At 40.1% G+C, this 15,443-nt stretch overlaps 1 protein-coding gene across 4 annotated transcripts in view; it reads left to right on the forward strand.

The window, feature by feature from the left end:
- NELL1 (neural EGFL like 1) overlaps positions 1-15,443 on the forward strand; it is a 292,042-nt gene that overhangs the window by 210,919 nt on the left and 65,680 nt on the right. For all 4 annotated transcript variants that reach the window (XM_055722936.1, XM_055722933.1, XM_055722935.1 and 1 more), the window contains one exon: positions 10,508-10,603. In XM_055722936.1, coding sequence (XP_055578911.1) covers positions 10,508-10,603 — 96 coding nt within the window. The remainder of the gene's footprint in view (positions 1-10,507; positions 10,604-15,443) is intronic.

Consider the following 15,443-nt stretch of genomic DNA (forward strand, 5'->3'; position numbering starts at 1 on the left):
TGTCCTTTTAATAGTTATTTGCATTCTCTTTTAAATCCAACAAATGCAAAGGTCAGAGGAAGCACAGAAGAAGGCAAAAGTTATCTAAACTTAAGAGAATCCATTATTTAGCATGGCATTGTTTAGCAGTGTGTTTGAATCTCTCTTCCCCCACCTCTCTACTCCCTCACCCCCTTCACTGTTCTCTTTGTTATTCTTTCTTTCCCTTACATACACTTGATTTGAACGAGACAGAATGCCCTGGGGCATTGCTTATGGGATACAGGACTTTTCATCTCTTGATTGCCTTCTTGGCAGTGTCTTCAGTGAATTCAAACCTTTATCTGTTAGAGACTGCAAGGTAAGCTAGATTCTGTAAATTGAGATTAACTCTTAATTCTGTCGCTTAATGGGGAAATGTCTATATCTAACAAGGCATCTTTCTTGATAAAGAGTGAAGGCTGGATGGGTATTGTGGGTGAGCTCAGAAAGCATCACATACTGAAGTCCTTGTTATGTAGTCAGAGGACTCTGATCTCTGGAACTGACAATTCTCATCCTTCTGGTGCTGGTCAATAAAACGCAATCATGCTTTGAAAAAAGGCATTTGATTTTGGGTGGAGTGTCTTGGCAGGATGAGTGAGATTTAAAAGATGACCCAAGAGCCCATTAGAAAATGTTTTCAGAGATACCCCTGTAGCTGTTACTTGCAGCATACCAGAAGTATCATGTTAAGACAGCGAGAGAGAACACCTAAATTTGAATGTGCTTGTTTAAAGAAACACTGCTTAAGGTCTCTTAATGTCTCTGTAAGTTATTTGTCTTCAGGAATCCGTGATCCAGACCAGAAAATCTTGTTGCTGTTTTATTTCCTATTTTCTTCCTCTCCCTCCCAGTAATGTCACCTTCAGGTAGCTAGATGCTATCAATAATACCTTGATTTACTATTGCATAGTGTGCAGCTATCAAAACGAGTATTTGTTTTCAGTTTCAATTGTTATGCTTGCAATAAGGTACCAGCAACCTTCAAAAAAATGTTGCTGAATGTAACACTTCAGAGGCTGTGATTGTACCCTAAGCCACACGCTCGCTTCCAGCCACGACTAAAAATGCTTTCTTAAAATTTATTTACCATTGCAAAAGATAGTATTCCTCATATAGGGAATTACCATAAAATAATGTTTTATTAAGATTTTAGGCATATTTTTTTTCGCAGCTTATTCGATATTCTGGTGGTTTTAGTAACTTGACTATTTGAGGATGCTAGGTAGCCTTTCATTAAGCAATATAGAGTAAATCTTTCACACTGGGACACGGTGTTTCTTACAGGTAAATAGACTTGTGTTTTATTGGTGAGGGTGCCTATCTGTGCTACAGGGCAAAACAAGAAGAGTGAATTAAAAGACTATATACCTGTTAGGGTATAATCCAGCTAGTTCTGTGCTGAACATGTCTATGGAATGCATTTGTATGGACTGGAAGGCTAAGATCAGGCAACTGTAAAACACACACAGCTAGAAAACTATTTTTATGTTGTCGGAATAATCCATGTACTGTACTAAGGTCAAACAGACCTAAGATTGCATCCACTGTCAATTAGTTGAATGGGATTTGAATCAAGGTCTTTTTGAAGTTGTGATAATAGATCAGGCAAGGGAAAAAAGCTTTTGTTGTGCTTCTGGAACATACTTCTTTATCCTTAAATTAGGATTGATTAAGCATAACTGATTTCTAAAGAAGCAGCGAGCTGCAGTATTTTAGCCATAGTGGAAGCAGGTCAGAAGTTTCACATCCTGTCTTTCTTGCTTTGTGATGCTTGCAGTTTTTAGTAGTGCTCTGATTTGTTTTGATAACTCCACTGAAATTTAAATTAAAATATATAAAATTATAATTTGTGTTATGTTTGTAAATAGAAGTTATTCTATGCCCATTTGTTAAAAAAAAGGGAGTATAAGCAGCACATTGATGTGCTGCAAAGGCAAACTCCAATAATACACTATATCATGTCATTTCTCAAAGTAAATTTCAGTTTTGTTTTACAGTTTTTAACTGTTAACTTGAATTTTGAAAGATGGTGTTCAGTTTGTTTGCAGAAGTATTCTGCCCTATTTTGTCAAGCTTAGTGTTAGGTTACTAGAGAGACAGCTGCAGCTGACTTAAAATGGTGTGCTAAAAATATTGAAGAGTCTAGCCTTGAGGAAACAGTGCAGTAAAATGGCAACAAGAATATTTATTTAGCACAGAATCATCTGGGGATGTGAGAGATGCTTTCAGAAGTGTAATATATCACGGGACAAATTTTATTATATTACTTTTGTCTCTTACTGCTTCTATTGATTCTTTTTCATGCACATTTTTGAAAATTGTCACATATCGGTCCTCAGAGCCATAAAATAAGCTTGACATCAGTAAGTGTTTCGTATATGTCCTTTTACCAGTAAAGCAGAATGGACAGATTCTGTCCATTCAGTATGCTTTCTGAATTAATTTAATGAAGTATAGCCTTTTGTTCCATTAGAAAATATTTTAGGTGAAAACGTATCAATCAAGGTAGATAACTTACACATTAAAAACTAACTTCCATGATCGGGTAATAAAAAAGAAATTATTAGTATTTATCACTGTGATTCATTGTACTAATTTTAAGGAGTTGATGTTTCATTTTTTAAAAAAAAAATATCCAGCATCTCCAGCCAAAGAACACTTGAGCCCACCCTGAAAGCATCCAGATGAATGGCCTGCTTCTTGCATACAAATGGCCACAACTTGATTATATATCAGTTGAACAAAACACCAAGCACAAAGAGAATTTAACCTCATGGAACAGCAAAGAAAGAGCCCTCTGCTAAGAGTTCAGTGCCTTCTGAGAGATATGTTTAGAGTTCCAAATTCTCCTTAATCTTAATTTTGCGAGTGCTGTGTGACACAGCACTGGGTGCCTGAGAAGATTCATTGCTACATCAGCTAAAATAACCTGTTGACAAACCCTACAATGTTAGTTCACCGCTTTGATTAATGCCATTTAGTATGCAAATACACACAAACTCGCACACACTGTGTGTGTATGCCTGTATCTGGTATCTTTGACATAATTTCATCTGATAGATTCATTATTGGTTTTAATCCCTCTGGGTGCTTTTCTGGTTTGCCCTTTTTCCTTCTTCACTCTCACTGTGCGTCACCTCCCAGATTTGAAGGAATACCTTTATACTTTTCTGAGTGCTTTTAAAAAAACCCATCTCCAAACATTAATTCAGAGTTCATTGATCTTTGTTCAGACTTAGCTCTAAGTAATACTTTTGTACTACCAGGATCTGGAATTTTGACTACACTAGGCAGCCGTTATGCTAATTACATTTGTGAAGTACCTCTTATATCTATATGTGAGATCTCTAGAAAAATAAATCAGGAATAATAACTTTACAATCAGCTGGTAGAAGACCTGAGATTTATAGGCTCTTTGTGAACTGAACTAACCCTCATACGTACCACACATAAAATCTGAAGCATAAATCAGGCTGGAAGCCATGCACAAAGGTGATGAACTGCCCAGCTAAGGATTTGTCTTCCAGTCTCAGACATGTTTGCATCCTGATGGCCAGACTGACTTGCATTCTCCTTCCTGCCCAGACATGTGGGGTGAAATTTTTCCAGAACAGTTCTTTTGCCCAAAATCCATTCCTGCCAGATTTGTCCTTCTCTGACTTGAGCCAGCTGTAAAAGGACTCCAGTGGCATTTGGCAGACTTTGTGTTAAATAAGTCGCACCCTGTATCCAACGGATGTAGTTCAGTGAACCAAGAAGTTTTGTGCTTTTATATATGATAGTGTCACACTTGAGCACAGAGAAAAAGAGCAGAACCTCTGCTGCTCCCATATTTTGTTTGCGTACTTTCTCCTTTCTTTCTCAGCTGTCCTCTAAACCTGCCTCAGCAGCTGGTATCATCTGATGATTCTAGTATTTGGTTTACATAGTTGGATTGTTATCAGCCATGCCCTTGTGTGTACTTGGCTGAGTAAATGCAATCAGCGAATGAAATTGTGGTCTTTCCCTCAATTGATTATCAAACTGCTTGTATAGTTCTGCTAGCCCTTCTCTTTTCCAAAGCTGCACGTTTTTGTTTACCCACACTGTCTGTGCATCACCCCTTCCGTGCCTTTCCTGAATGTCTTTTTTTTTTTTTTTTTCTTTTTTTTTTTTTTGACTTGACATGTTTGAGTGTGGCCAAATATCAGTGGAATTCATGGTCATTTTACTGACCACCCTGTTGAAAATAAATTAGTAAAAAAGCACTTCCAAAGCAGTGGAAAGCTACCTGAAGAAAAAGGACCTGGGGGTGCTGGTTGAAAGCCAGCTGGGCATGAGCTGGTAGTGTGCCCAGGTGGCCAAGGAGGCCAGCAGCGTCCTGGCTTGTATCTGCAACAGCGTGGCCAGCAGGGCCAGGGCGGGGACTGTCCCCCTGTACTCAGTGCTGCTGAGGCCTCACCTTGAACCCTGGGCTCAGCTCTGGGCCCCTCGTGCCAATGGGACATGGAGGGGCTGCAGCGTGTCCAGAGCCGGGCAGGGGGCTGGGGAAGGGGCTGGGGGGCGCGGCGGGGAGAGCTGGGGGGGGTTCAGCCTGGAGAGGAGGGGGCTTAGGGGGGGCCTGATCCTTCCCTACAGCTGCCTGGCAGGGGCTGTGGGCTGGGGGGGTCGGTGTCTGCTCCCAGGGAACAGCGACAGGACCAGAGGGAACGGCCTCAGGTGGCGCCAGGGGAGGTTCAGGTTGGGGGTCAGGGAAAATGTCTTCACTGGGAGGGTGGCCAGGCACTGGGACAGGCTGCCCGGGGGGTGGTGGTCCATGGGGGTGTTTAAAAAACATGTGGATGCGGTGCTTGGGGACATGGTTTAGTCATGGCCTTGGCAGTTCTGGGTTAACGGTTGGACTTGATCTCAAAGGTCTTTTCCAACCTAAATGATTCTATAATTCTTTGACTTCAAAAGTACAAGAAAAACTAGTATGATTTTTTTCTCTTATGCTACCCCGTGTAGCAGTCCCAGACACCTACTCATTTACAAGGTGAGCAATGATGATGCCAAGAGAGGATGGTGGCTCCCAAGGCAGTGACCAGGAGGTGCTGGGGTTTGCATTTTGGGTAGAGAACACAGCACAGAGCGAAGTGCCTTTGGTGAGCAGCTGTAAAGGATGGTTTTGCCCACCGTTTGTTTTTTCTCCTCTAGCTCCCTGTGCCAGTACCTAATCTTTGAGCAAGTAAAGGTGTCACGTTGAAGTCCCTTTGAATTTCAGTCTTCTGGAAAACTGCTGTAGGTTTAACTCTATTTGCATTGGCAGTACACCCGCTGCTGTGTTTGATCATGAAGCACAATTTACGCTTCTTGCCATAGGTTATTTAACACCCACTGAAGCTGATGCATGCATATGGGGCCAGCTACCAGCTAGTTTGGTATCAATGTGAGCACCCAGTACTTTGGGCCAAAAGGCAGAAAACCCGGAGGTTACTACATCACTACTAGGCAGTAGGAGCTGCTGTCTTGTATGCTGTCTGAAGGACATGGTCTCCCCTGGAGCTGCATTGCAGTTGCCACTGCAAACTAGGCTAATGGCGACTCTGCACTGCTGATGGCTTGGCAAGCTGTGGAGTGCCTTGCTTTACAGAAACAAGTTCAGTGGTAGGCTTTGTCTGTGATAAACTTAATGTAATACAGGAGTAGGCCTGGGTTTGGCCTATATAAATACATACAGTAAACCCTGTTGAGGAATACCGTGTTTGCTTTCTTTAATTAAAAGCTTCTCTCCCCTGTGATATGGGTGGCAGGAGTTTGCGTTTTTGGTATTGTTATATGCTTTCCTTTTATGCAAACGATGGTACAATTTATCATTATCTGCAGTGGTGTTCCTTTTGGTACTAATGGAACTATGTTTTTCGACGCTGTTTTTTGGGGTTTTTTTCCTTGACTGAAGAAGGAACAGGGGAAATCATGAGGGAGAGAAAAGCAGTGGAAGAAGCCAAAGGTACCTGCTGCTAAGGCACCCACTTTTGAAGCTCTTCCATTTCTTGGTACCGTCAAGTTGTAGAGGTCAGCTGCTTAGTAAACAAATTGTACAGATGTTCTTAAAATATGGGTGTTTGTTGCTTATGGGTGTTGTTGAGATGGAGATGAAACAGGGATTTTCCACTTGATAGAATTGTAATCAGTTGCTTCTGAGTCCAGCTTCTCAGAATTTGAGAATTTGCTCATTCTCAAATGGGAGAAGATGAATGCTAAATAAATGATGTGCTTCTGTTTATTTAGAAATAAATAACTCAAGCTCTTCTTTTCCTTCCTGAATATGCCCACAATAGCCTCCCTGGGAGAGGAGATAACTGTTTTACTGGATAGGGGAAAATAAACTGTACCCCATGAATATGTAGGCAGTGGGTATGCATCTTGTGTAGGAGCATGGTACGAAGTTCGTGGGTACTGCTTTTTGTGGAGCTCTGCAGTGAGACTCTCCTGTCCCTCCAGCATTATCACAAAAATGACATATCCAGCAGATTCATAATTTTGGCTTTTTCTGGTTTCTATAGATCCATCAAGGAGGACATGCATCAAAAATAAAGCTCCTCTCTGCAGAGAAATTTTGTCTATTTAGGAAAGGCCTTGATATGATAAAGGCTTTTATTTCAGAGGAAGAAATCTGTTAACATTTCAGAGATCTGTTCACTTTGGCAGAAGCCTCCTGAAATCAGTAGATGCTGTTTCTTTCACATATGGAATACTGAATAAGACTCTTTAACGATGGAGGTTTACCCTCGTAGACCCTAATGGCACCTTCAATTAATTTTCCTGGTAAAACCTTTATTGCAAATTCAGTAACCATTTTCCTTTTTAACAAGGTTGTCAGCCTGCAAATAATTTCAGAGACAGGATCTATTTATGGGGAATACATTATCAAAATATGATCCATCTAAGATTTATTTTCCTTGTGTTAACTTTGTTTGAGTAGGAGGGAGTCTGCAATCAAGGTTTATAACTGCTCATTCTGTGGTACTGGTGAGTGTCATCCCCTGTCCCCTCCCTCCCCAATAGTTTTGATGCTGAAGGGTCTAAACTACAGTGGAAGACTAGATCCCAGAACCCATAAAATGTATAACAAAGCATAAGCACCAGAACAGGTAGTTTCATGAGAGTGTGGGCACTCAAGCTGATTGACTATTCAGTCACTGAGCTACTCCCTGCTGGGTTCTGCTGTCCATAAGGCATAGGTACAGGAGCGATGTAAAGGTTTTCCTTAATTAATCTCTACTGCTAAGGGTGTGAAGGAAAAATGTCATTGTTCAAAAAATGAGCAACAGTGAATGAATTTTGATAAAATGTTCTAAAAGGCTTCAGCTAGAGGCAGAACTATTAGAGAAAATAGTTCAAATAAGTGAAGTTTGGTAAAATTGCTAGCAATTGAAACTGAGTTCCTATTTTTAGAGGCATTGAGCGTTCTTAAAATTCAGAGTAGTGCTATCAGTACTGCTTATAATACTCTTTTTCTAGCAGTTAAGGAAAGTAGCCCTTAGACAAACACTTTTATTTTGTAACTGTGTTCTGAGATTTGTGGTTTTGATGTTCTTACTTCCTGCAAGCCTACAATGCAGGAATTAGAGGGTTTGTAGAAGAATCATCTCGAGAACAGCAGGATAATTCTGGCACTCTTCCTTGGCGTTTTCTTTTCTTGCATAAAAATATAAGAATGAACCCCCTCCCTGAAATCCACCAAAGCCTGAGCAACAAAGACAAGCACAGTTTGTATTGCAGAAGACTTCTCAGCTTCTGCAAAAGTTGAAAAGAAGACTTGAATTCTTTCCTTCTGTAGTCATTGCCCAGCTTCTTCCTGAGCTTCATCCTCTGACACCCACGTAACTACCTAATGCCTGGGTGACTCCTCACGTAGCGGGCACTATGGAGTCCCTTCTCACAGGAACATCCTGTAGTACCGCAGTTCCTCAGGGTGTCTCTGTACAAATTTTTTTGAAATTTTTTTTTCCGGTTACTGATTTGTGACTTGTAAAGGATAGGAGAATTTCAAAATGCTTGACAAGTGCGTGCTAGCACATTTGGGTACAGGTATAGGGGGTGTGTTTTGATACGGATATGTAGGAAGGAATTGAAAGATGGCGAGTTTTGACCGATGGCAGGCATTCCCCGTCTTTACCTCCCAGATGTGAATGGCATGTTTGGCTGTGCCCATAGGTGTCTAGATCTGGCCGCTACACTGACATAACATGGTTTTTGCACTAACAGGAAAGTCTTTTACACTTACCAGCCCTGTCTCAGAAGCCTTTCTCTGTTAGTAATCTTAAAATGGAAGAAACCACCACCTTACTGTGCAGGCTTAGAAACAGGATTTAACGTAAGAAGCAGACATTTCACATGAGTAAGTTGATAGTATTGGTTACGGTGGCAAAGTAAGTATGAGAGAGCTGTAAATGAAGCCCTCTTACCTGCCTATCCCTATCGGCTCTAACAACTTTCAATGGACACGCATATTTGTTATGAATAATAAAAGTGGGGGGGTTTATATCCTTTATGACTTCTTTTATTTTAAGAGTCCTGTGTAATTCTTTCCCAGTGCAATGTGGCATATATTGTGGATGAACTATTTGCTTTTTTGCCAGTATTTTCCTTTTTTTTGCCCTTTATATCTGCTTTGCTGCAAATTCTAGTTCTTTGGATGTCATGCAGAAATGTATTACTACCTCATGAAATTCTCTGCTTACTCTCAATTTCAAACCAGAAAAAATGTAGATGAAGAATTTAACTTGCACCTTCTCTGAGAATGCTGAGACTAGGAAAGAGCAAACATGCTTTCAAGAGCTCCAGAGGGAGTCTTTTGAGTCTCATCGTGGTTTTCATATATTTTCCAGCTGTGTATTTCATACTAGTGCTTTCAACTTTCTGCACAGTTATACTTTTCTGCAAATATTTATATGCAAAAAATCACAGAATGCTGCTCTTAAACTATATTTCTCTTTTCCCCATACAGTAGAAATTGACTGGTTTCAAAATAGAGATATTTCAGAAGATTCCCATATAGGGTGCATGCACTGGTGGGCAGGCAGAATTACTGGGCGCGAATCATGCTTTCTCCACACCGCTGCCTTGTGCCAGTCACGGGAGAGCTTATGATGTTCTACTACCATCTTCTCTAAACCACTTTAGCGTTCTTCTCTCTGTGTTGTCCTCCATAAAACAGTATGGCATGCCATGAATTACGTGTTTAGAGTAAGGCAGATCCATCTATCAATTCAGTCGAGAGATATGATTATGTGCTTTTTTGCCTCTAAGTGGTTAACAATTGCAAAACATTCTTTTTAATGCTTAGTACTTTATTCACTTTATTTTTCTTTTTAGTGCGTTGGAAAATAAATCTTAAACATTTCTTCTGTTATCTAGCACTTTAAGCCTTTTCACAGCATTTGTAACGTCTCTTTGCCAACACTCCATCTGTGATTTTAGCTTGCAGGAAACACTTTGCAATTCTGTTATTAGCTTAGATGCAGAGAGCTGCTGTTTAAATATTAATTGTAAGTTCCCTCATAAGTGCAGTCAAACCCACTGAGTAATTTGTGAAGTTCAATAAATATCTAGGAGAGGGTGGGGAGTATGTTGTGGATAGGATCTGCTCTTAGTCTTAGCAAAGGTCTTACTTGAGTTAACAGTACCAAAGAGATTGTGCCCTGATGCTTGTCGTTTCCTTTCCTCTTCTTACCTCAGTTTGGCTGCTTGTACACACGTACACACAGAAAAAAAACCCAACCAACCGAAACCCCAAAAGATTAAATTGCAAGCATACTTCTTGCAGTTAGTGGACTTCCTGCTAAACCTGCTGTAAGTGAAAGAAACACCACACAGTGCTTGCAAGAAAAGATATGAGACCCATCAGTTGTTTCCAATCCTGATTATTGTGCAAATACACTTCTAAAGTACTTGTGTTTTGCTCTGTCAGGAATCACACCTCAGCAAGAGGCATTATCTTGTGGTTGAGCCCTTCTCCTCTGTTTTCAATCATGACCCTCATCCTGTTTCATTTTTTGATTCCACAAAATGTACTTTAAGCTTAAAAATAAATAAAGAAAAAAACCCTGGAAAACAGTATGGGTTTACAGACGTTTTAATAAAGTGTATTTGATAGAAGTGAGAAACAAAGTAGTTAACACCATCTGACCAGAATGGTTTCTGCGGTTCACCAGAGCATTGTAATATTCATATTGGGTATAACTGAAAGATCAGCCCCATTAAAATTGTACGATCTATTTTCCCCCCCACTCTTCTTTTTCCAGATGGTTATTAATCTTTTATTGGTGAGGTGGTTTGCCTACGGTGTAATCTGAGGTTTCTCCTCATGTTAAGTGAGTTACTTCTCTTTGGGTTTGAATTTTAATAAGTTGAATTCTGTTAATTGCCTAGAATTTAGATGTTTTTCTTAGTATCTTGCAAATGTGTGCTAAAATTAAAACAAATTAAGTGGTACCCACCTATACCTTTTCTTTTTCAGCGTTCTGTGAAGAAGGGTGCAGATATGGTGGAACTTGTGTAGCCCCTAACAAATGTGTCTGCCCTTCTGGATTCACAGGAAGTCACTGTGAGAAAGGTAAAGCTCTTTTTGAAACATGCCGCCTTCTTTCATAATGAGAAATATGATATGCTGTATTAAGAAATAATTACTTACTATTCATTCATTCTGCTTGATATTTTCTCTTCATTGAAGATCTGTGTTCCATAGCTGCCTTTTCCTAACTGAAAGCTAGTCTTAAATTAAACATGGAAAGTTTTAGACATTCAGGGGTGAATCTGCTTTTGCTTCTAGTGAACGCTTTTAGTTAATTAGAAGGGATGGCAAATGAAAAAAAATTACTCCACCTATTTCCTGTGATGCAAGCTCAAGGTTACTTTCTGCTGCTTCTGAATATATTGTGCAGATTAGACTGGAATTTGGATGCTTGCTTTTCACTTAAAGTTATTGAATCCTTAAGGTTTGATTTGTTTCTAAGTCACTGAGGCCACCGATTGTCATAGAACCATAGCCTATTCACTAGTGACAGTGGGATTGTGCCTTTTTCCTAGATTTTTTTCAAGATTTGCTTCTGACAGCTTCACAGGCCCACCTTCTGTTTGTTTCATAAAGATCTGGTTTGTTGTCTACCTTAAATGAGAAGGAAGGCATCTTACAGAATTTCATGTAGGACTCTTAACTAGATTCTTTGTACAGCAGATCTGGGATTTTATTTTGGTTGGCATTTATTGCGGTTGTATTTCACTTAACCCAATGATAGAGGCTTTTTTGCATTGCGTGTTTGTTAATAGATATTTTTCACTTGCCTTTACTGGCGGAAATAAAGTGGATTGTTAATGCAGGTTGCACTATCGAGTATGTATGAGATTATGATTGATGAAGTTTTTTTGTTTTTGTTTTTTTTAAGCATGAGGGGGGAAAAAAAAGGAAAACCAAGAAATAACTGTTAAAGGATAAGTTAAATCACTGGAGCCTCTTGTTTCCCAGAGGTTATTCAGTAATTTGTGTGTAGCAGTATCTGTTTTATACATTGCTTTTCTATTATAATACAAAGTAACTTAAGCCCAGTTGGCAACAAATCTCCTTTGAGTAGCTTCTGAAAACGGTGAAAGCTTTTTATGGATGGACTCAAATGACTGCATACTAAAATCCCTCAGTTTCCAGTTGTCAGCATTGTTTCTAATTATTTAAGAATGAACTAGGACGTTAATATTTTCATATCGTCTTGAATAAATTTGAGTACTGCATCTTTTTTGCCTATAGCCTTTGGCTTATTTGTTCTAAATAGACAAAAGCTCCCAAGCCTCCTGATGTTCAGGAGTAAGTACTGGCAATATACATGAGGAAGTAATACAAGTAGTTTCTGCCTCAGAGCCCCACCTAGCACAGCTCCCCAGCCTCCAATCCTTCCTGCTAGTTACCCTGTCCCATGTAGAATTTGCTCATTCCTTTCTAAAATGTCTATTAATCAGAGGGATGCAGGATGCCAGGGGTGTGAAAATAAGGTACCGCAGCACCAGTACCTGCACTGCCCGAGGTGCCCAGCCTACCCAGGCAGCCAGGGTCTTTAGGTCAGCTTTCAGCTCGGCTGCCTCTGTTTCTTTCACCCAAGAATCTTACAACACTCTTTTTTTCTTAGAGCTGTAAAGGGACTTTCATAACTAGAACACAGAGTTTTTAAACTTCTGAAGCGATGGTTTAAAATTGATAAATGGATGCCATAACTGTTGTTGACTCCTACGTTTTTCATGTCTTTTATATTGTTTTGATTTAAAATATGAGTTAGCATGCAGAGTAAAGGAAACATGGCAGGCATGGTACTCTCATTATATCAAGAAATTTAGAGGTAGATGTCGGAGGGAGCTAGCTCCTGTGTGTAAAATCTATATGATTTGAACCAGAAGGAGGTTTATTTTTTTTTTTTTGAAGACGTGTGGGATTTACCAGTGGCTACAAGTGAAACTAACGGTGGTAACTGAGAAATCTGATGTGCAAACTGGTTTGAGAATGAACAGGACTTTGCATATGAGAAGTTGTCACATTTTAGTTGTGTTAGAGAGTTTGAAAACTTCAGCAGATATATCTTACGTCATATGCATGTTTCAGTGGCTAAGTGCATATCAGATATCGGTGGGAACTGCTTCAGCCTTGTAAAGGTGCATGTCCTGGAAAAACTAAATGCTTGGACTAGAAAGGTGATGAACCACCTTCAAAGCAGGCTTCCCTTTGCTTACCGGCTTGCTCCTTGAAGATGTAGCGCTGTCGGGGAAAAGGAGGCAGTTCAGTAAAGACTTCCCTTATAGTCTCTTAAAGGATATTTAAAGTATTCAAAAATCACGTTTGTCTGATTGATGTATATATATTTTTACCCCCTGTTGTCTGTAATGTTAGAAATAAGCACTTTGTTATATTTAACATATGGTAGCACTCCTTCAATCATTATGACATGGACTGAAGACAGTGAAAGGGTGGGAAATCACTTTAAATCAGAGCTTAAATGTACCTGGTAGACCTTTGTCTGCTGGAAGCTCATGGTGAACTGATGCATGTCAGAAGTAAAATGATGTGTTTTGGTTATGTATTCTGTTTGCCACAGTGCATTTAAAAACGTCCTTCAAACCATCAACAGGGCAACTCCTTCTGTGTTATTTGTGAGCTGAAAGGACTCGTCACCAGCTAGAACCAGTATGACCCAAACTGGCTTCAGCATCATGTAAGGGATAAAACAAACCAGTAATTAGAAATGTTGTTGAAAAGCAGGTGTGTTTACTTCTGAATATGAATCATGTTACTCATCGTTTCTGACTGCCTGGTTGAAATGATGATATTAGGTTAATTAAAAATTCAGAGGTATTTGAGAAGGGTAGGATTTATGTTGGTAATTTACTCAGGTGAAATTAAAATACACGTTTAAGGCTTATGTATGAATACATAATTCAACACACTGCTAAGAAGAATTACCTCTTGCCAGTTGCTTTGCCTGAAATGAGGAATCATTGTAACAGTTGTGGGGCTTCCTTTTCTTTTTGAAGGTGAACTGCAAATCGATATCCAGAGATACTGTCAAGAAATTCCTCCTTCCATCCATTCTTTATAATAATGCTGTTTCTTTAAGTAATTGCTTGATGCTTCTTAGAGAATTTTTGTCATTTTCTGTTTAGGATCTGCTTCTATCTTCCAATCAATTTGTTTGTTTGTTTGTTTTGTGTTTAGCCGGCCAGAGCTAAAATCAATGATCTCTGTGATCATTACCATTTGTGATCATATTTAATGCAGTTGTGATACCTGTGCTACAAAGTTTTTACCTTAGAATTTTTGCTGACGTTGCTGTAATGTTCCAGCATGTACGTGCCTGGGGGCTGAGCTGGAGATACACATCCTTGACTGTATGTAACACTGTTGGCTTAAGCCCAGGTGCACCCTTGGCAGGGATCCCTGTTAAAGGCTTCTGAGAGACATTTTGGTGTGCAGGGAGGAATGCAAACACAGTACTCTGCAAGAGTTGTTGGCAGCATGGGCTCCAATGCCCTAATATTCTGTCCAGTGATGTTTTCTCCATCTCCTGTTTTTGCAATATTAAAAAAAGAATAATCCCTTCATTCCTTGAGCTGCTTTTCTATCTCCGTGGATGAGCCACAGGTCAGTGAAGTTTTAACATTGGTTTTGTAGACAGGATTCACCTTTATTCCTGTATTTGTGGAATATTACTCACTACTGCCACTGATGAAGTGGTGAGGACGAGTTAGGCAGGACAATCTGTGATATCAAAGGCAGGAATAAACGGATGATTGAGTGCCTAGAAGCTGCAGGCATTCCTCGAATATCTACCTACATGAGGTAGAGTCCCCTGTGTGGGCCTAAGAAATACGTACCAACCTCTCTACAGCTGTGGGACGGTGACCAGTGGTGGCAGAAGTTTCAGCTAGGGCAGTTAGCTACGGTATCCGTCTGTAAAATGATTACTCCGGGCAATAATCAGGACAAGGCAGAAACGTTTGAAGCAGTGCGTTCCCAACTAGGGGCAAGTCAAGGAAAGTGCAATATTTTTTCCAAAAGATGCAGGAGGGCTTTTGATGGGGTGGGGCCTCGCCTCGAAAAGAGATTCAAAACAATTGCGCCATATCTTTGCTCCCTGGGCTCATGACAGCTGCTGAGCCGGTACGCAATGAATGGGCAATGTGTTGCTGGTAGATTAGAAGGGGGTTGTGTAGGCTGGAGCTCAGAGGGGTAAATATTTTTGTGGTAGCTGCATGTGTATTTATGGTCTTTGTAAAACGCTGGAGAGCATTTTCTCACAGAATGATAGAGTGCTGTCAAATTACTTGCTGATTGTAAACAGTCAGAAGCAAGGGTAAGACACGGCAGCAAAGTATTACAATGTGATAATTACTGGGGTTATGTTTTGGTGTAGTTTTGGACTGTGCATACAAAGGATTGTCTGATGTTGGGGTGAGACATCATTTTTCAGTATGTGCAGTGGCTGAGAAATGTGCTTTGAATCCCAATAATTATATTGCAAGTGGGGAAAAAAATAATAAAATCAACATTTGCAGTGTTACATATGGATTTTTCAGTGCAATCTTGGATTTCGCACGTGTATAGCAAAACGTGCTTATATCGTGAGGTTGGATAAGTCATATGTATGTCATGAAAATGAGGGAGTCTTTAGCTGCTTTGTTTCATAGTAGTTGGCAGCATCTGGAGTTGTTGTCCAAGAAGCTGCATGCTTCTTTGTGTACTCATCTCTTAAATTGCTTCTTCTGGAATATATTGTCTTCTGCAGTCCTTTGGGTAAAACTCTCTACAGTCTGCATTGCTTTGGGCCCTAGAGATGGGGGGGGGGGGGGGGCGGGGGAAGAAAAAGGAAAAGTGAGAATTGTATTTGTGTATTTGTGTGCTATTTCTTTGATTCCTGAGC

Source organism: Falco cherrug, chromosome 10, assembly GCF_023634085.1.
Source record: "Falco cherrug isolate bFalChe1 chromosome 10, bFalChe1.pri, whole genome shotgun sequence".
NCBI lineage: Eukaryota > Metazoa > Chordata > Aves > Falconiformes > Falconidae > Falco > Falco cherrug.